This window comes from Paramisgurnus dabryanus, chromosome 14 (assembly GCF_030506205.2).
Source record: "Paramisgurnus dabryanus chromosome 14, PD_genome_1.1, whole genome shotgun sequence".
In the NCBI taxonomy this organism is placed as follows: Eukaryota; Metazoa; Chordata; class Actinopteri; order Cypriniformes; family Cobitidae; genus Paramisgurnus; species Paramisgurnus dabryanus.
This window is the reverse complement of record NC_133350.1, coordinates 23,615,583-23,641,509: the sequence shown is the minus strand read 5'-3', so window position 1 is coordinate 23,641,509 and position 25,927 is coordinate 23,615,583. Positions and strand designations below refer to the sequence as shown.

Below are 25,927 nucleotides of genomic sequence, written 5' to 3'. Positions count from 1 at the left end.
GAAAGCTCTAACATATACACGTACAAAACACTGTGCAGCATGTTTACTTACAACACAAGCAGTGGACTCCGACATTAATATTAGTTTGCGTCCATATAAACTCATAATTACTCCCGCACGGATTTGAATGACAGCAGAGAGACTCGCCCACCGTCTCGACAGACCGCCCCCTCAAAATATTCTGGACAGAAGCGGTCGAAAGTTGACAAAAGAGACAGATTTAAATACTAGGTGTAAACTTGATGTGTCTCTCAAGTCCACTTGTGATCCGATCTATAAAAACACATCTTAATACCAAGTGTAAACCGGCCATAAACATTAATGGTTCCGCGCATTTGGATTCCGTGATTCCGTCTGCGTTTTTCGCATCACGGAAATTATAAGGCCCTACTAATAAATTAATAACTTGCCTCATCTTACTCCACTCCTCCAAGTCTAACTGACACTGTGATTGTTAGTTAAACCAGGACCAATGCGGCATCCGGAAGCACCTGCGCAGCATTGCGCATGGTTCGTAAACATTATCAATCACTTATCGACCGGTCATTATCGTTTTATCTGGGGAAATTTATACAGAGAAAAATATCAGTATAGAATTATCACCCAGCACTAAGTTGAACCAACAAATCTTTTTTACAGCATATAATAGTGACATGACGAATCACAAGAGGATGCGCAATGACCTAGAACACCCTATCAGGGAGTGAATCTGGCACCCACGCCTACGTTTAAGGTCCGTCTATGCTGCAGCACAACCCTTGAGTTTTCAAACTGAAACAGAGTCTGCAGCATTTCCAAAAATCTCCGTGTATGAGGGCCAGAAACTCCAGAATAGTGTGTATGCCAGGAGTAACCATATCAAAAATAAAATGCGCAAAAAAAATTTAAACATAGTCTTAAGAATTTTTATCTTAAAGGTGCAATGTGTGAATTTTAGCACCATTTAGTGGTGAGGTTGCGAATTGTAACCAATGGCTCAGTCCACCGTGCATCCCTCCCTTTCAAAGAACATGGAGAAGTTACAGCGGCCAACACAGGGCAAAGAAGTCATCGTCAGAGATGGCAGAAAAAAGCCAGTTAAGCAATGAGGCTTATATAGTAATGAAACGCACTCTGTAGAGCAGTTTGTCCATTTAGGTTTACTGTAGAAACATGGGAGTGCAAAATGGCGACTTCCATGTTAGGCCACCGGTGGTGTATGTAGATAAAAATTTCTCATTCTTAGGTAATAAAAACATAACGGTTTAAACCACAAAAAAAAACATAGTTATGTATATTATATTGCATTTCTGTCAATAAATCCTTTAAACATAAAAATGACAATGAGCAGTCACCTTTATCCTGCACAGCTTTAAATATTAGTCAATTAAATATAGTACATATATTATTCAATGTATTAAAATGATGAAATGAGTGCTATGCAACACTGCTCTTCCAGGAGAATTAAATGTTTCATGAATTCTCTTATTCTCAAGATACATGACTGGAATCTTCAATATGATTACAACATAGACTGTCTGATCAATTCATACAAATTACAGCATATATTCTTCATATAGTTATTTAAATTGATAGTATTTTCTGAACATTTGATGCCTTCCCCAGGTCTCAAATAGGGCAGCCCTGTTTTCCCATTATGTGCTCAACAATACATCACATTAGCACCTAATTCTTTCAGCCTATCAGCTGTGTGCAATGTGACTAATCACTCATGACAATGCTGACTGCCAGATGTGCACTTTTTGCTGTTGAAAATCAATTTCCCACTTCCCAAAAAATGTAAAAAAACAGTGGTTATAATGGAGAAAGATGGTTTCTCGTCCAGATGTTGGAGCACCGTTCGAACCATTCACTATTATCGATTCCTCTCGATAAAAAACTATATTACAAAAATGTGATTGCCACTCTGTATTATTTTTAAATACGAATACTGACATACAGCTATGCAACTTCTTAAACGGTTAGCAAGCTAAGCATATAACACAAACAAAAGCAAAGTTTGCAACTAGACCTGATCAAGTGCCAACGAAACAATTCCAAAATCAAATGAAGGACTGCTGCGTTTGATCCCCTGCCAGGAAGATTTTGGCTGCTTTTCAATCTAATTTAAAACCGAGCTTCAAAAACTCTTTGGTTCAGCTAACAGAAAGGTTTCCCTGTCGTTCACAGGCCGGTAAAGTTGTGATGGGGAAAGATAAAGACTATAACAGATTATAACAAAGTTCAGGACGTGAGTCCCATCAGCTCCTTGCTGGCTTTGCACTGCAGTCTTTAAAATGCTCATCAGTGCTCAGTGCCCTGGTGTGAGCAGACTTCGATCATCTCAAACACTGCTTCACAAAGACCTTCATATCAAGCATATCAATACATTCCTCAATGGTGTTGACGTTTGACACTGGTTGCCCTGATCGCAATAATGGAATTCAAATCGAATGGACGAATCAAATAAAGTTTATTTGTTATATAGGTCACTAGTGTCTTATATTAAACAGATAGTTGTACATTTAATCTGATTGGTACCAACAGGGCATTGGAAACATTTACATGTCAATAAACCATCATGGATTAACCCATTTGCGGTCTCTGACAAGTCATTCGGAGCATGTGACAAAATAGCCGATAAGTATCTTCCATAACAATATCTACAAGAAAAGTTCATGACACCGTCTATAAAAACAGCTGACAGTGGGTTAAGTCACAGCATTAGTGCAATGAAACGATGCAGGCAGGTTTCCCCACATACAACACAACAAATCTCATCACTGGCTCCTTGAGTGGGGGAGATCGATTCGGATATAGATCAGCTCCAGGGCACTGACAGCAACTGCTGGGCTGAAATGGCTTTTGACAGCGTGAGACAGGGCTGATTAAACAAGACCATGAGCACGTTTTGTTTGAGTGTTCATCTCACACACAAAACTTGCTGCTATGATGCTGTGGAGGTCACGGTCAAGAGGTTTTCGTGTGCCCAACAGAAATGGGAGACATATGGGAAAACGTAACCTTTACCACACCTGTAAATGGTCAATGATGACTGAATTTAAACATTTTAGCCGCTAAACACCACCTTGGTCAAAGATAAGGTGATATTGGCCGAATGTTCTCGGCACGTAACATATCTTCAACAAATACTTTCCCTTCAAATCCCCTTATTCCCAACCTCAGGCCATTCAGAACTATCGGTTATGCATCGAATCCAGATTTTTTGGGTTCGGCCGAATACCGAATCCGAATCCTACTCGCATCCTTTTTCCATTAACACAGTAAAACACATAAATGAAGTAACGTCCACAGCAGTGTATTTTTCATTTTGTTTGATTTTAACGTTAAAAAAAAAGGATAGGCAACATTATGCCAGGATGACAAGTGGGAAAAACTATTTTGAGAATTACCATAAGCCTATGCATAAAGAAAGCGATGTGGTGTGATGAGGTAGTTTTTCCAGGTGCGTCCACGAAATGTGAACCGCCCCTAACTGTGCTTTCACACCGCCACCTGCGAGAACAGTGGACGCTCAGACGCTGGAATGCATTCTCTGAACTCCTCTCAAGCGAAGGTTTCCACCTTCCGATTGGTTGCCGCCGAACATTTCCGCCTTCCGACTGGTCGCCGCCGAACCACGTCATATCTCATTACCATACAGTTGAGCTGATTTCAACTCTCATCGACGCTCACGCTGTATATGACGTGCCGCGCCGCTGCTCGCCGGAGCTAGCCGCCGGCTCTCATTGAAAATGAATGACTTCTGGCCACTTTGACGATCTCGCTGGTGGCGGTTTGAATGCACAGTAAGGCTCAGCGAAAAAAAAATACTTATCTCCACGTCAGCACCCGATGTGTGTAATCAACGGCCGCGTGACATCGACCAGCGTAGCGCAAGCCTAGGGTTCGGTGGAAAAAAAATTCTACGATTCGGCCGAACCCCGTCAAAAAGCCCAGTATTCGGCCGAATCCGAATCCTGGATTCAGTGCATCCCTAGCTTTAATGCATTATTTAACAAACTAACAATATTGTACATTTATTGTTAAAGGAACACGCCCAGATTTTGGGAATTTAGCTTATTCACCGTATCCCCCAGAGTTAGATCAGTCCATACATACCTTTCTCATCTCCGTGCATGCTGTAACTCTGTCTGACGCAGCCCCCGCTAGCTTAGCTTAGCACAAAGACTGGAAGTGAATGGCTCCAGCTAGCTATTTATGTGATGTGATTTGTATAGTCACACCGTGTACAAATAACAAGGTGATATGTGACACAGTGATCTTTTAACAGTATACATACCGGGAACTATATTCTCTGAAGACGAAGCACTGCTACTTGGGCAGAGTGATTTGCTCGCAGCACCCTAGAAGCCCCCTGGTGAGGAGCAGAGAGTTCAGTCAGAGTTATGCAAATCACTCCGCCCAAGTAGCAGTGCTTCGGCTTCTGAGTTACAGCACGCACGGAGATGAGAATGGTATGCGTCGACTTTTCTAACTCTGGGGGATACGGTGAATAAGCTGAATTCCCAAAATTTGGGCGTATTCCTTTAAACTTTGTGAATACAAAATTAATGGTTTGTTGTTAGTTCATTTTGTTTCTTAGCTAATGTTAACAAATACAACATTTAATTGAAAAAAGTAAATGTTAAATTAATATAGTTAAATACATTGCAAATATATTGTTAATGGGGCAAACACACCAAACGCAAAACGTGTAGCAACTCGTTCCTTGCTAAATATTAATCGCTGAATTTAACATTGGGTCAGGCGAATTTTTCGCTCAAGTTGAATTTTGAGCTAGCGTGGAAGCCCGGTTTGAGCCGAATTGCGCAAATTCACGTATTTGTATTGACTTTGTATGTAATGGTTGAATTTGCATTTGGTGTGTACACCCCACACAGGGTTTCTGCGGGAGTGATTTAAAAGCATATGAAGCTGTTTGCTCTCTGGTTGCTTTTGTGGTGTTTTGGTGTCATTTGCCAACTGGTCTGTGGATCGCTGCATTGGCTTGAGGGCATTAATCTCGGAACACTATGCTAATGTGCTAACGTTACCCAAACTGAGAATCTTTCGGCCAAATGGAAAGATTTATCTGCTAATGTCGATAATAAAAAAAATGGTCAAATACACTCAAAAAAAAATTGGCGCTAAATAGCACTAAAAGTAAATCGTAATCATAGGGGAACCATTTTTAGTGCTAAATAGCACCTGTAAAGCACCTATGAAGAACCATACGGGGTTGAACATGTATATATTATGAATACAGTAAGGTCTTTGTCTCTCAAAAATGGCACCTGTCACAAAACGCAGAAAACATCCATATATTATGTTGCTGCTCCACAATTTACAGTCCACGTCACCATTAACTTACAAAAGCATTTGTATTTGGCGCTTGGCTAGTTAATATTGTACCCTGCCGAGGAGTGATTCCTGTCGTAGTAAACTCAACTGCATTTTTTTTAACGTAGTCACCCACAGCCTGCCCTCGCATTTCATCCTCCCATTTCTTTTCACTATAACTCTGCTATGACAGCAACTGGTCCTGTGAAAGCCCCATGGGGCATTCTGGGTAATGAGCGAGTGCACTCAGTGTGACATTGAACGCCTGGTGCCGTGGTGCCCTGGGCACACCTCCAGCTTAAACAAAGACTAAGCAGCCAGTCATTTATGACAGATCCTCAGAGCATGCAGCCCTTAGATCAGTCATGGTTATGGTTTCTTTATAATGGGCTTGATTACTTGCCGTAATCCTGTCAATGCAATGTCAATGACAATAGGCATAAAGCCTCAACCAAGTGCTGTTGTGTGAATTGAGAATTATGCCTTTTGTACAGTCAGACATAACAAGCAGGTCAGAGCAGACAACTAGACTAGTTTTCACATTGAATTTCACACATTTAGTTTGTGAGATTATATCTTAACTCTTTCACCGCCAGCGTTTTTAAAAAATGTTGCCAGTCAGCGCCAGCGTTTTTCATGATTTTCACCAAAGTTTAATGCCTTCCAGAAAATGTTCTTCTTTAAATAAATAAACATACAATATACCAAATGAAAGAACAGACCCTCTGCTTTCAAACAAAAAAAAACGTTTCATCCTACCTTTAGTGGTTCTTTTGCAATCAGCTTTTGAATATGGGTAGGATTTTGCAAAAACACCATATTTTGAGCAAAAAGCAAAAATAATTCCATATTTGTGACGGACTTTTCATAGAGATCCCATTCAGAGCGATCTTTAAAACAGACACGGACATGCAGCAGCTTGCCATAGGGCAATACTTCCGGTTTTAAAAAGTTGCGGAAGGGCGCCACCTGGTGGATAATAGCGGTATTGCGGAAAGACGGAAAATCTCGTCATTGGCGGGGAAGCGTTTTCTCTTAATTGACGAGATATCTCGTCAATGGCGGGGAAAGAGTTAAAAAAAGCTCATCATGCATTCGTTTAACTAGTGGCGGCCGGTGACTTCTCTTCCGAGGGGCGCGAATTCAAAATATGTGTTCGGACTGTCATGTGTGTTGCTTGTCATTTCAAAATATGTGTTTGTTGCATCATGTGAACAATGTGCATCATGCCTTTTGTCAAAATACGTGCCTGCTCCACACGCGTCGAAAGGATTTATGATAAAAGAGACGCTCACGTTCACAAAATACTTGCAAGACACTCCCTTAACAGTAAACTCTGATTAAGCGAGAATCTGGAAAATGCGAGCATCTCTTTTATCATAAACCCTTCGAAGCGTCTAGAGCACGCTCGTATTTTGACATCATGCGTGATGCACACAGGTTCACACGGCACGCCAAACACATATTTTGAAATAACGCACCACACACATGACGGGCTAAATCCAAAAAAAGTCACGGGCCGCCATTGCGTTTAACACTTTAAAGTTTTGTCTCTCTATCGCCATCTCTGTTTGAAACATACATTTGCAGGTTACTTTACGCGCTTATTGAAAAACAGTTGCTAATGAAATCCCAACCTGACAGCTCAATGTATTATTCATTATTATAAGTTTGTCATTGTGAACGTGATAAGGTATAGACACTTTTTTATTTTTAACAAAAAAGTTAGCAGCTTGAATACAGTCTAAAGGATGATCTCAGTTTAAACTTGCTGTAACCCCCGTCACAAACTTATTTTAAAACTTATTACATTTATCATAAGACGACCGGGGGTATATGCCCAATGAAGAGAAATATTGGCAAACTTAACCTTTCAACACTCTTAAAAATGACAGTAGGAAAAAGTAATTAGGAAACACAAAAGCAGAGTCTAAAACTATTATACTAATCTAGCCTTTCAAACCAGAATGATTGCTTTTAAAATCTTCCTAGGGGAAAGAAATGTTCCCACATAATTCACACATATTTAAAGAACGGGAGAGGAAGGGCCATCTTGAACCTTGGTTAACACTCCACCAATGCCAACAATTAGATGTGGATGATTGCTGGTTTACTTTGTTCTTAAAGCAAGTTTATAGATGTTTTGTTTGGTGGGAGAGCGTGGTCTTATGAATACTGTCCATCAGTAAGGATTTCAGCCTTAAGGGACATCAGACTCTCCAGCATCAAACAATCTTCTCAGTCGAATAAAGCAAGTCGCCTGAAGGCAACGGCCTTGAGTGCATCTGATTCAGACCAGCGTGAGACACGTACTGACCCCGTTTCAGAGTCGAAATCAAATTTCACTCAAGTTCACAACTCGAGAAAGGGAAGCGTGCATTACTATGCATTTAAAACCAAATTATCCCGTTTAAGTGTTTTTGCTAGAAGACAAGAGGCTTGTAAATGTCTAACAAGGTCTATAAGAAGCCCCCGTCAGGCGTCAACAAAAACAGGCGCAAATGGGATGAAAACTTTCTCTGAATGACAATTCAAGGTCTCATCAGCGCAAACATTAATTTAAGAGCATCTTCCTCGCACGAATCAACCAAGAGAAGACAAATTATCTCAAGGAAAGGACCTCCTCATGACCCGATTTCTTCTTGCCATTAAGAGACTTCCGCAAGTGAAATAAGCTTCAAACTGGATTATAAGTGTGGCAGCTTTAGGTTTGTGCGGCAGAAAAATATGAGTTCATAAATATTTATGCTTTTCAAGTGATTTCTCAGACACTGAATAGAACAGATGAAGACATCAGCATATTAAATAAGATAAACAAACAAGATAAACAACCATATGAATCATTTGTGTTTCCAATTTAATAAAAAATAGATATTGTCAGAACGCATTAGAAAGATTTGAGGCTGTATGTTAGAGGTACCTGCAGATTATAAGCATATGGAAGTGTTCTGACATTACTGCAATGATAGGTGGAACACCAAAACAGTACAAATTTTGTGTCACATGGGAAGCAATTGGAAAAAAGCACAATTTTGTTTATACTTTTATGTTGATCATTGCATTAAGAAGATTAAAACATTAATCAGTCTAAAATGCATCATTTGAATTGAAAGCACTTCAGTGATGCATGCAAACCATGCTGCATTGTTTCTCTAGCTTAAGCCCAGGATGAACTGCAGGTTTTTTGCACTCCTATAAGATCATTACCTTATCACACTGTGGGAAATGGATATTTAAACTTGGGTACGACAAGCATATCATATATAGGCTTTCCTTGGACACCAGACCGGGAAAATGGCCGTCTTTGAACCTCTCTCACAGTACGACATAGGACCACCGATAAAGAGCCATATCACAGAAATCGCCACGATTGTTTCACGATGGCAATCTTACGTCTGGGACAGCCAAAAATCGTCCAGTGTAATCCCGGCCTTTAAAGGAGGTAGTAGTAGTGATGCACCGATGTATCGGCCGCCGATATTTATCGGCCGATTTTTGATGAATTTGAAACCATCAGCATATCGGCAATAGCACGAGAAAGGCCGATACCGATTGTTTATTAATTAACTGCATAAAGAAATCCATTATGGATTTTTTATTATGTAAAAAAAAAAAAAAACGAGTTAATGTTGTTAATAAAATAAATGCTGAATAGCAAAAAACACCTTTAAAGGTTGTCATGCTGTCTTATTATATTTGTTTTAGCTTAATTTGTGCCTCTCTTATTATGTTGGTCAGTTGAATGTTAATTAGATCAAATCCATGTTCAGTAAAAATTATTTGATGCAGAAATAAACTAGCTAATAGACCAACTGTATAGTATTGTATCCAAGTGTTTAATATCGGTTTCGGCATCGGTATCGGCCAGAAGTTGTCTGTTTAAATCGGTATCGCCCCAAAAAATCCTATCGGTGCATCCCTAGGTAGTAGGGTTGTGCCGATTGACGATATTATTGATGGTTGACTGACATCACGATGGAGAGACACCATCGTGATGCGACGCCCCCACCCCACTCCGCTGCGAGTCAACACACACTAACTCTCTTTTATAGACTATAGTTAACCTAAAATCTTTGCGGGAATTGCTCTATAAATTAAATAGAAAATATAACTAATGCATATTTGCTATTTCAAAAACTGTAGTCTTCTGTTCTCCGAATACTAGTGCTAGTACACAATAACTGACTTTGACTTTTATTGGTAAGAGGAAATACAGAGACTAGAGAGAGCAGGGCTCCAGACTGCCCCCAAATGGTGGAATTTTGCCCCTAAAATTTGAGAGTGTGCAACTGAATTTTACATCCAGTTGCACATGTGCAACCAGTAAATTTGACCTTTTTTTCCAAAAGTGCACAATAAAATTTGACACTGAATTTAAAACAGCACATTGTACTTTCTGCATCTATCATTAAAGTATTTATTAGTAATACAGTGGAAATTAGTAGAAATGTGAATATTTGGTTAGCATGTTGATTTACGGTGTGTGCCCCTAAATTTTCTGGTTGCGGCCCTAAAATTTTCAGTTGGGGGCCACTGTGCTCCTAGTGAAAAAAGTTAGTCTGGAGCCATGGAGAGGAATGTTTATTTCCATATAGTTATTTATGTCTAGCGATTTGTTTATTACTATTTATTTTATCTCCTTTTTTATATTTATTTATTTCATTTTTTATTTTTATTATTATCATTATTATTATTTTGTTGTTGCCTTCATATTGCTTGTTTAATTCGGGATGGGAGGGGTTTATAAGGGGTTTATAATGAGACAATTTGTGATCTCTTATTTTTCATTGAATGTGTAACTATGTACAGTCTTGTTAAATTCTAATAAAAAAGATTTAAAATACAAATACTGTAGTCTATGCCTGATACGTGACGTGTGTTAGTCTGTGAAAATATCCGGTCAGGCATTTGATCTTGACATTGCTAGAATCTTGTCTTTTTACATGTTGTACATTTAACTTAAAATATTTAATTTTGTATAAGAAAAGCCTATCGTAGTGTCTCGGACGATCGTGCTCATTGTTACATAGGTCTGTGGCTATACTGCACTGAAGCGGAAGTTTAAGATATAAACCCAGAATTCAGCGAACGCCAAGAACAAGAAAACGGGAAATACACTCCCACCGAAACGCGTGATTTACACTTATGTGCAACCTATAGGAAAGAGTCATTAGTTGGGTTAGTAAAATAACAAAATTGTAGCTTTTAAGTACAAAATAGTATTTATGTAAAAATATATATTAAAATAAAGTGCACAACTCTTCTTAAGTGGAAGTTATAAACTAAAATAATGAATAATAATTATATAATAACAAATAATAACAAAAATTGAAATACCCCCTCCTCCCCGCCTAACAATATCATCGTCCATCGCGATGGTTTAACGTAACCATCATCAACTGCCAATTTATGGGAAAACGCCCAACCCTAGGGGGTAGCTTAACATTATTTTGTGTATGTGGCGTAATGCAATGTTAAGGTTCAAACAACACATTATTTAACATACCGTACATTGCTCTACTATGCCCCACCTTTCTGAAATGCAATTTTCACAAAGCCCATTGTTCTGAAAAGCGTGGTGTGCTATGACTGGCCAGCTATCCAGTGCATTGTGACTGGCCGAATACTTCAAGCATGTGAACGAAAATGATACACCCCTTACAATATTTGGAATATCAGATCCCAAAGCACGGCGTCTTCAAAACATGGCGGCAGCGACAATAATACCCTAGCGAGAATTCTTTCTTTGTGAATACATTTGGACGATGTTATGCAAATCAACCCACACAGTGACCTAGATATGTGACTAGGGATGCTCCGATCAGGATTTTTGCAGCCGATACTGATTACCGATTTGTTGTCTGCGTGCAAGCTTTTTGATGAATGTAACTGTTAACATTTTTTCTAGATAAAGTAACACCACAGATGTTGCTTTTGATATATTACTTGCAGTAATTAGGTATATTATTGTTTTAATAGAGAATTAAATAAATTCGCACAACAAATATTTCTTATGCAATAATTTAATCTCTCTTTAAAAAGGCTTATGCATGTTAAAAGTAATGAAATAAAACACATCACACTCTTTACAGTATGAATTAAATATACACGCATTCGTATGAAGTACAACAGTTCTTCAGTGAAGAGCAGAGAGTGATTTTATTGAGAGATGAATTAGGTTTCTGTAGCTTTAAGACTTGAGAGAGATCGCTCTGTTTACGTGCACTGATGACAGGCTGCTGTGTCAGGGTTTATACAGAAATCCTTAAGTTAAATTTACTACTTTTTACTACCTTTTTTACTACCTTCAGAATATTTTTTAAAACCATCACGACACTGAATTGCAAGTGTTAATCAGCGACCTTTCTATTATTTACACAGGTTTTGACATAAAAGAATTAAAGTGAAAAAATTCTTCTGACTGAAATATTTTTCAGGCCAAGTCATATTCCTTTACCTAACACTTTATGTAGGCGAGACCAATAGCATTTTAAGGGGAGATTTTTTTGCCATAAATTCCACATTGAAGTCTCATGTGGCATATAGGTAGCTGTAGTTTGCAGGGCATTTCAGATTAAGGCGAAACAGCTAAATAACTCACTATATAAAAAGAAAACATGAATATCACCACCTTTAATGATTGTTTTATTAATTATTTATTAATTGTAAATGTATTTATTTTAGCATTTACTAATAATTTTTTAATCAAAGTTGAAACTGTTAACATTAGTGAATGCACCATGAACCACCGTCAATTACTGTAATGACATAAACAAGAATTAATTAATGCTTATATACTCTATATTTTTCATTGTTTGTTTGTTATATAATGCATTTACTAATGTGAACAAATACAACTTTTTAATATCATATTATTCAGTAAACATAAACAAATAATCCAGGGTCTGTTCTGTTCACACAACAGTTTACAGTCACAGCTCTAATACAGTAACGTTATGTATGAATATAAACCCTGAACGAGTAACTCGAGTCAAACTCGTGTAGAATTCGCACAGGATGTCTGTAACCATAGTGAATGTTGTTAATTGAATGACTGTACATTTCTCAACAAAATATTATGTTACAATAGAGGCAGCGCTGATCTGCTAGTTTATGCGCAATGTTTCTGCTGTTTACTTTCTCCTAAGACCTAAATGGTCGTGTTTATATGAGGATATTTGCAAAGACGGGATTTTTGAGGCATGTGTGTTATTTAAGGCCAATAAAGCGGCAAAAATACGTACAACACATGCTCAATGAGAATCGAATGCGCGGCTTGCATGCTCTTCTGACACAGAAACTGCGGACGCACTGTTGTGTGTGTTTGAATGGCTTAAAATCACCTATTTTTAAACTGCTGTGCTTAAATATATGTACAAATGTTACGTTTTTGTGACCACACGCAAATGCAACTGCAAGAACCGACAGGTGGATGACATCAAAGTCCCGCGAGAGCATTTCGGAAGCAGTCTCCTCTTATGATTCCTCGTCAATCGCTCTCACAGGATTTGGAAGTCATCTGCCTCTTGGTTCTTGTGGATCCACATGAAGTTTACCCACGAGTTAAACAAACCCGTTGTACCAGCCACTGGCTATATCAGCATAGCATGTAAAAGCGTGCCGCGGATGATGAGTAACGTGAGAAATCATTTACCCCCAAAATACAGGACCCCTTACGTTAGTCATACTGTGCAAAGACACGCAATTACCTGTTTGGTTTTCTTATCCCACGAACTGAAAGGCTTGCCAATCTTCATTATTTCGCTAAGCCAAGTCAATCGTCTTTTACACCTTTATCGATCTTCAAAACATCGGAGCCTTCCTGCATTATAAGTTTGACCATGCTAGCTGAAAAAGTTTTACCTCAGCTTAACGTGATACAGTCAGAAAACCCAGAGTGGATCCGGTCCGTAGTGATTACAGAACGCTTACAGCGGAGAGAGGAACGTGATTTGGCTCCACTTCAGGCTTTGATCACATCCCAGAGATGAAAGATCTTTGATTATTTGCCCAGATATGCAGGTGATTTGAACTAATTTCCAGGCATCATAACATTACAAAAGGCAATCGAAAATGTACTACCTCGTCAGATGACGCTTACTACTTTTTACTACTTTTTACTGGCCTTAATTTGGCATAATTTTATTTACTACCTTTTACTACTTTTTACAACCCCGCGGAAACCCTGTGTGTGTGCGCAGGTAGGACAAGAGCAGCTGTGAGGAAAATTAAAGTTTAAACTATCAAAAAAGCATGCAAATTATAAACTTTCGGCATGTGGATGCAATTGTCCGTGATACATGTGTTGTATACGCAGTTTGATGGGGATGTGAAGATGCTTTGTGCTGTTAGGACCGGAGCGCTTTCTATAGCGTGTCCTATAGAAAATACACACATCTCTGTAAAGGCAAAGTCACTGCGTAAAAATGGTCTCTAACTGTAGCCGAATTTAGGACCCCTATGATGAAAAAAGTAAACACAAAGATTGGTTCATGAGATCGGCAAATTTAGCGAGTACCGATCGAGTAATTTAATGCCATTATCGGCCGATACCAATCTGCGGCCAATCGATCAGAGCATCCCGTAGTGATGTGTGACATAGATTTTTTTTAAATGAGGTGTTTTAGGAAGGTGTGGATGAGCCTTTACATTCAGAAAGAATATATTTATTGTGCAATATTTTTTATTTTTTTTACAAAATATATACATTTTTAGTGCAATTGCATCTTGAACATTTTTTTAAAAGTACAAATCTTTCAGAATATATCAAATCAAGCTGAATCATGACAAAATTTTAGATTTCACGCTGCATTGAATCAGATATTACACTACTTTTAAAATAATGGTGGAAAGCAGCACTCACCTTTACGGTTTGATCTAAAGATGCAGTGGCAACACGGGCTTGTGGTCCCATTAGGCCACAGTGTATGTCTGTGATGGGGAGGGAGTGGAGCTTCAGGATGTGACGTGGTTCTGGCGTCCGGGGCGAATCCAGCTGAACAACACTGAAACACAGTCAGAGGGTCACAATACATGATCTCTCATCAACGTCTCATTATATAGTGATTATTACAAATCAGACGCTTTGCACAACAATCTTCATTGTGCATACCATCAATCTCATCTCATATTATTTGTCTGATGAGTTAATTAAAGATTGTATCTCTAATCAATCATAATATTATGTTATGATGTGTCTGGACAAAGAATGAGATTAAAGAAGGAAATGGAAGAGAGACATCTAGATTGAAACTTGGGAGCAGATAAAGTGAGATGAGATGGAACCGAGCCCCATTCTGTCAGCACCACTGCATGATGCAGCACCTCTGGGTAAGTTCGGGGCCGACCTGTCTAAAACAACATCTGTGAAGCACACACACACACACACACACACACACACACACACACACACACACACACACACACACACACACACACACACACACACACATAAACTCTGTCTATCCACAATTCATTTCACCGAAGATTCTGTTGTTTTTCCATTCTTTTTGTATCAAATTTAGTCAAAGTTCACAGGTTCAATTCTGACCTGGCAAATGGATATAGAAAACAACTAATGGTAAAAATTTAAAAAAAAATAACATCACTAGTTTATTTTTGCTATGTTGCTATATTTAAAGAAATGGTTTAGTATAATTTCTATACCACTAAAAAGACTTGCAGATATATTTACTCTATTCAAACAGGTTTCCTGAACATTGCCTCCATCAGACCCACAGAATACCAATGAGCCTGCCTTAAAATGCAAGTCATTTAGCTCCTTTATAAGATGACAGGCTTGTGCAACATCACGCAGAACCATGGGAATGATAAAATACATTTACATTTATGCAAATCTGGATCAGTATCGGGCTTTTTGGCTGGATTGAATATCGGACTAACAGGACCGTTCCAATTCCGATACTGTGGGTTACCCGTGGTTGTTACTCACAAGCTTTTAAAATAAAGAAGTATTATAAAAGCATTATAAACATAGCTTCATGTGAAGGAACAAACACACATTTTAAGAAGTTCAAGAAGTTCAAGGAAACTCTGTACTACTCTGTACTACGCAGCTTATAAAAACGTATTTCTGGGTTTTTTGGCTTGTTAGATGTACACCCTGTCACACAGCAGCTTTTAGGCATTATTCTGTTTTTTAAATATAAGCCAGAAATGAAAAGGAGGGAGCCTCTCGCAATACAAAGTCAATGGAGACGGATGGATTGTGGGTGTGGTTTTCAGGTTATGACGCGTTGCGCTCTGTCTCTATTAGGGCTGGGCAAAAATTGTTCAAAATTCGATTTTTCGATTAATCGTTTTTTTTTACATGGTCGATTAAAAATTTATTCTCAAAGTCCACAAATGGATTTTTTTTTATGAAATAACCTGATCCTGTTTGATCACGGAATGCGACTGTTTTGACTTTTTTCTGCATACATTTTTCATCTTGCATCAAAACTGTATTGTATTTAACATAATTGTATGCATTTGAAAATTAGAGATGGGTTTTGTTTTAAGGTACCCAAGTGTACCTAAAATAAAAAAAAGTGTAATATACAGGTTGGTGGCTCTTCATTTCTTTTTATTAATAATGTTCACAGTTTTTTAATAAATAAAGTATTTGTATTAAATCTATATTCATCGAGTTGAATCGAGAATCGAGTATAAAAATCGGTCCGAGAATCGGAATTGAACCAACAATCGAAAGCAAATAGATCCAATAGCTTATGAGTCAAAAGCGAATCGATCCGATAGCTTATGAATTGAAATCGAATCGATCCGGAACATCTGAATCGATACCCAGCCCTAGTCTCTATACAGAACAATCTATAATGTCTGACATTTTATTTCACAGTAACGGAATATACCATCATAACGGCCAGCCCTAGCGTACAGAATTATTTAAGTGCATCAATTCTTCACCCGGGATGTGCTTTAAAGGTCCGGTCAAGCGCATCATTCCCAAAATAACCATCTGCAATGTGCTAAAGCTTTTTACTGAAAGTTTTGCGCAATTAAAAAATATATATTTAGCATAATTATTTAATCAACTTACCTATTATATATTCTCCTAAACACTGCCATGATTAATAATAACTAATGTTCTTGTAACTTGTAAATCATTTTAAATTATCGTTTTTTAAATGTAAAAATTTTTAACATTTTGTGTGTGCGTGTGCGTGTGTGTGTATGGAATTTAAATTGTTCAAGAAAAATACAGTAGTATCAGATCGTTATCAGCCGATACTCAGAATTCTGGTATTGCAATCCGATCAAAAATGGAACAAGTTGTATCGGTGCAACCCTACTCCTACGTACATTTTCAAAAATACATACAAGACTAAATTGATACTTTTAGGTCCACTGTGTAGATTTTTAGTGGCATCTAGTGGTGAGATTGTAAATTGCAACCAACAGCTCAGTCCTCAGCTCACCCCCTCTTTTCAAAAGAGAAGCTACGGCAGCCGCCACAGGACAAACTAAGTTGTCGCCATCTGAGACAACTTGGTCACAAAACATGCTCTGTAGAGCAGTTTGTCCGCTACTGTAAAAACATGACAGCGACTTCCATGTAAGGAGACCCACGATATATGTAGATAAAAACGCCTCATTTTGAGGTAATAAAAATAATACAGTTCATTAAGTAAGGTCTTTATACACCACTGATAATATAGTTATATATATTATATTGCATTTCTGTCAAGAGATCCTTTGAAAAGTTACACAATGCCCCTTAAAATGAAACCCAATCAAATCTCGTGATCTATGAAAGGTCAAACTCTGAGCAATGCCATTTTCCTCTGAGTTATGTCATAGCAGAGCAAAAAAAATTCAAGTCCTTGCCAGTAAGTGATTAAAGTTTACAATGCGGCAAAAATTACTTTAACACGTTTCAATGTAATTAAAAATTTTGGGCTCATCAGCAGGAACCTTCCAAAAGAACTTTAAAAAAAAAAAAGAGTGATTTATATAAGAAGCTGGTATATAACACATTAAGCCTGTCTGAGTAGGCAACCCTGACCTGCAGCTTCTATAAAACTAAACTCTGTTAGTGTGAGTCTTTGGGAAGTAACTTTGAAGATCTCTTCGGCAGAAGGTGTGGCCACTGCAATAAGTTAAAGCTTTCCTGCTCTTCTTTGCATCTGCCAGCATGAGTGTGTCCCTCTCCCACACTTTAGATTCCTCTCATTCATCCGGCGCTTCATTCTTCATGCTGCGCTACGCTCCGCGGCGTTCACTCAGCGGCAAGGTCACAGCCGGCAGAAGCGGATACGATTCTTACAGCACAAACCTGAGTGCAGAACACTTCAGCGTTTCCAGCCAAACATGATTAAGCCGGTGCAAACACAGGCTTGAGAAATCAATAACAACCCAGATCAGCAACGCTAAAAATAGATGAACATGCCCAACATACAAAAAGCGATCCTATAGCTCGATTGGTAGAGCACTGTATTTGTAGGGCAAAGGTTGTCGGTTAGACTCCCAATCAAAAATACGCTGCTAAATATATACATTTCATGTAAATGTAAGTTACTTTGGATAAAAGTAACAATGTTAAAGAGTTGGATTTTCATGCTATGCATGGAAAAAGTAAAAAGATAGATCTACATCTATCCATCTACATGTCCATCCATACACACATCTATCTATTTATCTATCTATCGACATATGCAGTGAGGAAAATAAGTATTTGAACACCCTGCTATTTTGCAAGTTCTCCCACTTAGAAATCATGGAGGGGTCTGAAACGGTTATCGTAGGTGCATGTCCACTGTAAGAGACATAATGTAAAAAAACAGAAATCACAATGTATGATTTTTTTAACTATTTATTTGTATGATACAGCTGCAAATAAGTATTAGAACACCTGTCTATCAACTAGAATTCTGACCCTCAAAGACCTGTTAGTCTGCTTTTAAAATGTCCACCTGCACTCCATTTATTATCATAAATTAGATGCACCTGTTTGAGGTCGCTAGCTGAAAAAAGACACCTGTCCACCCCATACAATCAGTAAGAATCCAACTACTAACATGGCCAAGACCAAAGAGCTGTCCAAAGACACTAGAGACAAAATTGTACACCTCCACAAGGCTGGAAAGGGCTATGGGGAAATTGCCAAGCAGATTGGTGAAAAAAGGTCCACTGTTGGAGCAATCATTAGAAAATGGAAGAAGCTAAACATGACTGTCAATCTCCCTCGGACTGGGACTCCATGCAAGATCTCACCTCGTGGGGTCTCAATGATCCTAAGAAAGCTGAGAAATCAGCCCAGAACTACACGGGAGGAGCTGGTCAATGACCTGAAAAGAGCTGGGACAACCGTTTCCAAGGTTACTGTTGGTAATACACTAAGACGTCATGGTTTGAAATCATGCATGGCACTGAAGGTTCCCCTGCTTAAACCAGCACATGTCCAGGCCCGTCAATTTGCCAATGACCATTTGGATGATCCAGAGATGTCATGGAAGAAGGTCATGTGGTCAGATGAGACTAAAATAGAACTTTTTGGTCATAATTCCACTAAAGTGTTTGGAGGAAGAAGAATGAGTACCATCCCAAGAACACCATCCCTACTGTGAAGCATTGGGGTAGTAGCATCATGCTTTGGGGGTGTTTTTCTGCACATGGGACAGGGCGACTGCACTGTATTAAGGAGAGGATGACCGGGGCCGTGTATTGCAAGATTTGGAGAACAACCTCCTTCCCTCAGTTAGAGCATTGAAGATGGGTCAAGGCTGGGTCTTCCAACCTGACAATGACCCGACATAGCCACACAGACAGGATAACCAAGGAGTGGCTCTGTAAGAAGCATATCAAGGTTCTAGCGTCTGGCGTCTCCAGACCTAAACCCAATAGAGACTCTTTGGAGGGAGCTCAAACTCCGTGTTTCTCAACGACAAACCAGAAACCTGACTGATCTAGAGAAGATCTGTGTGAAGGAGTGGGCCAAAATCCCTCCTGCAGTGTCTGCAAACCAGGTGAAAAACTACAGGAAACGTTTGACCTCTGTAATTGCAAACAAAGGCTTCTGTACCAAATATTAACATTGATTTTCTCAGGTGTTCAAATACTTATTTGCAGCTGTATCATACAAATAAATAGTTAAAAAACATACATTCTGATTTTTGGATTTTTTACATTATGTCTCTCACAGTGGACATGCACCTACGATGACAATTTCAGACCCCTCCATGATTTCAAAGTGGGAGAACTTGCAAAATAGCAGTGTGTTCAAATACTTATTTTCCTCACTGTATCTATCTCTATCTATCTTTATTTACTTCTGCATTTATCTCTATCTATCTCAATCTGCGTCTATCTGCGTCTATCTATCTATCTGCGTCTATCTATCTATCTGCGTCTATCTATCTACATCTGCCTTTATTTGCATCTATCTCTATCTGCATCTATCTATCCATCTACCCACATCTGTATCTATCTGCATCTATCTATCGATCTACATCTATCTATCTATCGATCTACATCTATCTATCTATCGATCTACATCTATCTATCTATCGATCTACATCTATCTATCTATCGATCTACATCTATCTATCTATCGATCTACATCTATCTATCGATCTACATATCTATCTACTAGGCTTATTTTAAGATTGTATTGTTATACCTGGCAACCCTGATGCAAACAGGCTACCTTTGTCCAACCATTACTGCCCTCCTTTGTCTACCCTGACACCGTTCCCCTGGGAAATTAAGAAATGTGGAATTTAAATTCATTGTGAACCCCAAATTCAAGCTGTGCTTTAAAATCTAGAAAGCTGTGAACCTAAACAGCAAATCTAGTTCATCACAGACATTATACGCTGCTCACTTGGTTTTACAAAACAATCAAATAGTGCAGTGAACTCACGCACATGTATGTGATTTCTAAAGTCGAGACCTCTCAGCTGAGTGTGAGGGTCAGGGAATGTCGATTACACCGAAGGCTGAAAGGTTATTTTGCAGAGCGGTAGAGATACAGAATAATAGATACGCATCATCTCCCTTCAAAACGGCAAGACAGATGCTGAATTATTCATTTGGGTTTGATGGCAGCGCAGGGCTCTCCCGCTTTCATATATTGCAGCCCGTGGGCCTGGTTTACTTTACCTAATGCCATCAAACAAACTTTCATTTTGAATTCCTGCGAGTCTTTCATTGCGAGTCGTCACCAGTCGTCTCCTTCAGTTCAAAACCAGCAGAGACGTCAGTGAATCACGACAGAAACCTGAAACTGCGAGTCTGAGACTCTTCAAAATATACTGGAGTGACTTGTGTATCCACGTTGAAGTCTGTTATAATTGATAAAGCTCAGAGATTATTGACTTCAACGTCTTTCTTCATCAGCCTCAAAATGCAGGAGCTTCAAAGCGTGTTATCTTAGATCAATAACAATAACGGCACAATAGAGAAAGATAGAAAGACCGACTGAACCCAGGAGCCGCTTAGATGCTGAACTATTACTGCCCAGCTGAGAGCAATAAAAATAAAACGCCTGAGGGTATAGAAATGAGAAATACAGTTTCAGGCGCTAAAACGTCGGTTTTCACATGCTTTATATCTTAATTACTCCAGTTGATTTGTTTTCAAAGACATCTTGAAATAAAGTGGAGATGTATGCTTGTTTATGTGGATTTATTTCACCATCTGTACCTGCAGGAGTGCTGAAAATGCACATGGCGCCATCTACTGGAAGTGAATTAAACACTAAGCTGCTGTTTGTAAAACAACACTTTCTGTCTTGAGTTCTTCTCAGTATAAGTATTTAACTATGCAAAAATGCCCTTGGCTATTTCTCCTGTACATATTTATTAAAAATTTTTATCCATGTTACATTTTACTCATTTTACACACTTAAACATGTAAAAAATTAAGCTTTTTCACTATTAAAGGGACAGTAAGTAGGGTTTTAAGTGTTTTATTAATCAAAATCAATGTCTTTATTCATATATATGTCCTCATTGGTGTCAAATGACCTCTGCCAGTGATCTGACTTTTCTTTGTAAGCTTAAAATTTCTTCTCTTTATTTACATTTAACGGGTCGTTCCGCTGTATTGATAAACTATAATATCAGAGAGGGACAAAATGCACTAGCCTACCAACGCGTTTCCACAATGCGTTTTCATTCAGAACACGTGAACCAGCTGAAACGGACAATCACGGAGTTCATAACGGCTACCATTGTTCCAACACATATTTGGAAAAGCGAGGCGCTAGACTGCACTATTCGTTTGAATGCAAAATATAATTTCACCACTAGATGGGGGTAAATTCTACTTATTGTCCCTTTAAAACTGTAGATTCTGTATATTTATTTATGGTAACGTAAATAAAAAAATAAGTTATTATGCAAGTTGGTTTACTATACTTATAGTTGACTTTAACGCCAAAATAGAAATACCCTATGTGGCACAGATGTCCCTGTAATTTACAGTGGACACATTAGATGTATATGGATGCCATTGCATTGAATATCAAACAAAGCAGTTTTTATTTTAAAGATAATGGTGTAATTACAAAAAAAAACTATTTATGTAACACTGATTCTCAAACTGTGGGGCGTGAGATTATGGCATTTTATAAAATACATTAATTTATTATAAGCTCTGTGTAATTAAGCCTACTAACCAACAGCACTACATTATCATTCAGCCTGATCTCACGAATTTCCGTGGCATTCTCACGGATTGGTTACTCAACTGTTTTGTCCTATTTTCTTACCATTTTCGCCGAACCCAACTCTAACCCCAACGCCAAGCAACAAAAGTTTAGAAAATATAAAAGAATAAATCAGAAAAAAATAGTATAAACCAATAGTTAAAGTGACATACTAACGCAAACACCAAATCTAACAAACAGAACAATCCTTAACTCTTCCCGGCGTTTCTGACGAGTTATCTCGAACTATCGTCCTAGGGCAAACAGCTGTATGTCCGTCTAAGTTTTGAGGATCACTCTGAATCTGATCTCAAAAGTCCTACACAAAAATGGAATTTTCCATATTGTATGTTTATATATTTAAAGAAGAACATTTTCTGGAAGGCATTAAACTTTTGTGAAAATCATGAAAAATGCTGGCATGGAAAGAGTTAATCACACTGTTTAAACTAGTTTTACGGAAAGTCAAATTACAAATGACTTATAGTTGTTTGCTCATACTAATTTGTTATAGAAGACACGTGTCAAGCAAACAAACAAAATCAAGGCTGTCCAAGGTCAAGACTAATGATAGGACAATATATTGCAGAGGCTGATATATCGGACGATATTTGGCTTTCTTTATTAACAGGATTGGCCGATTTTTTCAATTGGCGAGTAAATTTCTCTATTACTCAAATTTAATGTTTGTAAAAAAAAAAACAATTTAGTGTTTCTTATTGTAAAGCCAAAGTCTGACAGACAGTAAAATGACCAATAATAATTATTTACTTTTTATCATGACGTTATGCTGTGTTACATACAACACCAGACTAGTTTAACACACTTATTCAAACAATACCATGAGATGCCAGATACACATGATGTTTTGTAAATATGTTTTAAGTACTTTAAAAGGGTATATTTATAAATGTTATACATAACAAATGCACCACATTTCTGTTTGTATCTTATCTTATCTCGTTCACTTTGAAATACTGATCAAATATTAAAATAGTGCACCTGAAAAGGTCTATGCTACATTATAAAACGGGCAGTTCTGGTTCTTCATTCTGATTGGTTGAAACGCGTTCTAAGCCGTGATAAAATACACTGGTAACCTCACGGTTCAGACCACATTACATAAGTATCACTGCGCCACTGTTGCTGCGTACTGATTTATGAAAATAAACACCACAGTCTTTAATCATATTTTTTATTTGTCTACAATTGCACAATTAATGGCGAGATAAATGTCAATAAATATTGTTGAGTCATCTCGTCGATAAAGAGAAAACGTTGTCTGAAGAGTTTATAACTCAAGTTCATACGTCCGCTATTATCCACTGGGTGGCGATCTTACCCAACTTAAACACTGACGCATTCACTCAACAGTGAAAACACAGCGTGTAAGTTTTGATGGCTCAATCTGATCTCTTACATAAATTCTTCACAAATATGGAATTATCTCCGCTTTTAGCTAAAAATTTGAGAGGTGATAAGAGAACAAATGAAGGTAGGATGAATGAAACGTTTTTTTTCGAGTCTCTTATCTATTGACAAAGACATTAAAGCATTCATTTGTTCTCATCTCACAATCGCTGGACTAAAACCCCCTGCTTTGTGTTACATTTAGTCCTTTTTTAATATTCATGTCTGATCTCTTAACATTCACTAAATATGAGAAGACGGGCAGTAATTTAACAATGTCACCTTTAAAACTCGGTCTCAGCTACATTTAAGATGTAATATGCAATATCCAAAAAAAGAATTATTAGGCTTATTCCTCAATTTAAAGAAGTATTTAAGATCACACAACTTCTACAGAAAGCTACAGAAAAAACACGGTCTGTTATATAATTTGCATTTTAAAAACTTGAACTTCATCATAGGCCCAAATTGATCACAAAGGCATTTAACCGACAACTGACCGCTAAACACTGAACACAAAGCTCAAAAGGTTCATATTTTGCGTTTTTACAATTCATGAAATTCGGCCCATGACACCAAAACCATAGCCAAAATATTACAATTTTACTGCAAGATTAGATGAACGTGCATCTCTCAATCTTTCATATAAAACTACAATTCAATGAAAGTTCAATATGGAAATGATCAGCATAACACACCTGGAGAGATTCCATATGAGTGCCAGGTTATCTTTCCCACCCGAAACAAAATGGCTGCTGTCGTCACTGAAACAGATGCAGGTCAGATCCTGATAGTGACGACTCAAAATGGCCAACAGATTGCCTGTTGACACCTATCAGAAAAAAACAAACACTCGTTTAGCACAAACAAGAACAATAATAACCTTCACTATCACATGACAAATGATACATTTTACAAAGAAATACTTTGTGATCATAAGACATGTTGAATAAACCGAACAGTGTAATGTTAATGGTCTCCTCACCTCCCACAGATAAATAGCATCAGCAATGCCTGCTAAGACATAGAGACCATTAGGGGATGCACACAGACAGGTAACAACCCCAGGACAAACGATCTTCTGCTGTAACTGGTCCTGAAAGATAAACATGGTGTTAACAAACAACTCAGAATATTGAACAGACCTAGCACTTTAGTGCGAAGTTACCCACCGCTTTTTAAATGATGTGTAGAAATAGGAAACAATTTAGGAGTACATGTGCAAATATTTTGATCTAGTGGTCTATGCATTAATGTTTACAAATATTGTTGCTAACAATAATATAATTGTGCCATTGCCAATGCCAACATATAGATTTTTTTCTATACAAAACAAAAATTGGATTTAAAAATGTTTAGAAACAGACACCTTTGAGTGAATAATGAAAAAAAAAAGAGTCTTTTTTTACAGAATTTCAAGAAGCTGCTTCAAGAAACATTTTAGGCAAACAGTGACTAAGTTACACTGAAAATTATAAAATATACCAAAGTTTGAATGTATTTATTTATTTCTAATAGTAACAGTTCTGCTATTCCATAGTTTTGATGAGTTTCCTATATTTCTGACATGTTGAAAAAATATAAATAATGAATAAAAAAGTAATCCCAAACTTTTGAATGAAGGATACATCTGTGTTTTTGGTAGATTCATAAATTAAAATCACAATTTTGACCACGTTTTGACTTGATTTTATCATCTAACGTTACATGTTCGTATGGTTTGATAAAGTTATTCAAGCACAAATACTCCATGTAACTTATCAATTACGATAAAACAGCATACACGAGTACACTTAATTTATAATGTAATATAATATAATATATTTTTGATGACAATAGACAGAGACACACTTGCAGAACAATGCTGTCAATATTTCACGTGTCCACTACACACGCTGCATACCTATACAAGCTTAAGGTTCAATTCATCTTTATTTATTATTTGTATGATCACTCTTGTTGTTGTTGTTGTTGTTGTTGTTGTTGAGTAAGTGATAACCTAGATGCGGCAGGGTTTACCCACCTTTCTCTGGATTTCCCACACGTTTATGAAGTTCTTGCCGAGTTGAGCTCCTAAAATGTATTCCCCATTTAAGACTGTTAAAGACCTAGATGAGGTGTTACCCCCACGGTAGGACAGGAGATTTGTCCCGGAATGAGGGTCGAAAACTGCGCAGTTCCACAGCTGTCCCGATGAATCCGCAGACACGACCACTTCCACGGGCGCCGACATGTTGAACACACACAAAGCGCGAGTATTTTGGAAGGCGAGGTGGGCGGATGCGTCTGTAAAACGTCATTTCCCGCGCACTGAGGAATTCTGGGTATTGTTGTTTAGGTATTTGCAGTCAATTTATCAACAGCCTTTAAAATGTCCAACTGTAATATAACAATTGCGTAAAGAATAATAGCTTTGTAGGTTAATATTTATTGCATATATTTATTTTAAATATGAGTGTTTGTGCATATTATTTGTATGTATGTGTCTTTAATTCTTTACAAAAATAGAATTATGTATATTATTTA

At 37.8% G+C, this 25,927-nt stretch overlaps 1 protein-coding gene across 1 annotated transcript in view; it reads right to left on the bottom strand.

The window, feature by feature from the left end:
* Positions 1-25,673, bottom strand: part of wdr18 (WD repeat domain 18) — an 84,846-nt gene extending 59,173 nt beyond the window's left edge. The window contains exons 1-4 of the mRNA XM_065241685.1: positions 25,425-25,673; positions 24,387-24,497; positions 24,100-24,233; positions 14,186-14,327 (exon numbers count right to left, since the gene is read on the bottom strand). Coding sequence (XP_065097757.1) covers positions 14,186-14,327; positions 24,100-24,233; positions 24,387-24,497; positions 25,425-25,634 — 597 coding nt within the window. The 5' untranslated portion in view covers positions 25,635-25,673. The remainder of the gene's footprint in view (positions 1-14,185; positions 14,328-24,099; positions 24,234-24,386; positions 24,498-25,424) is intronic.
* Positions 25,674-25,927: the final 254 nt, after the last annotated feature.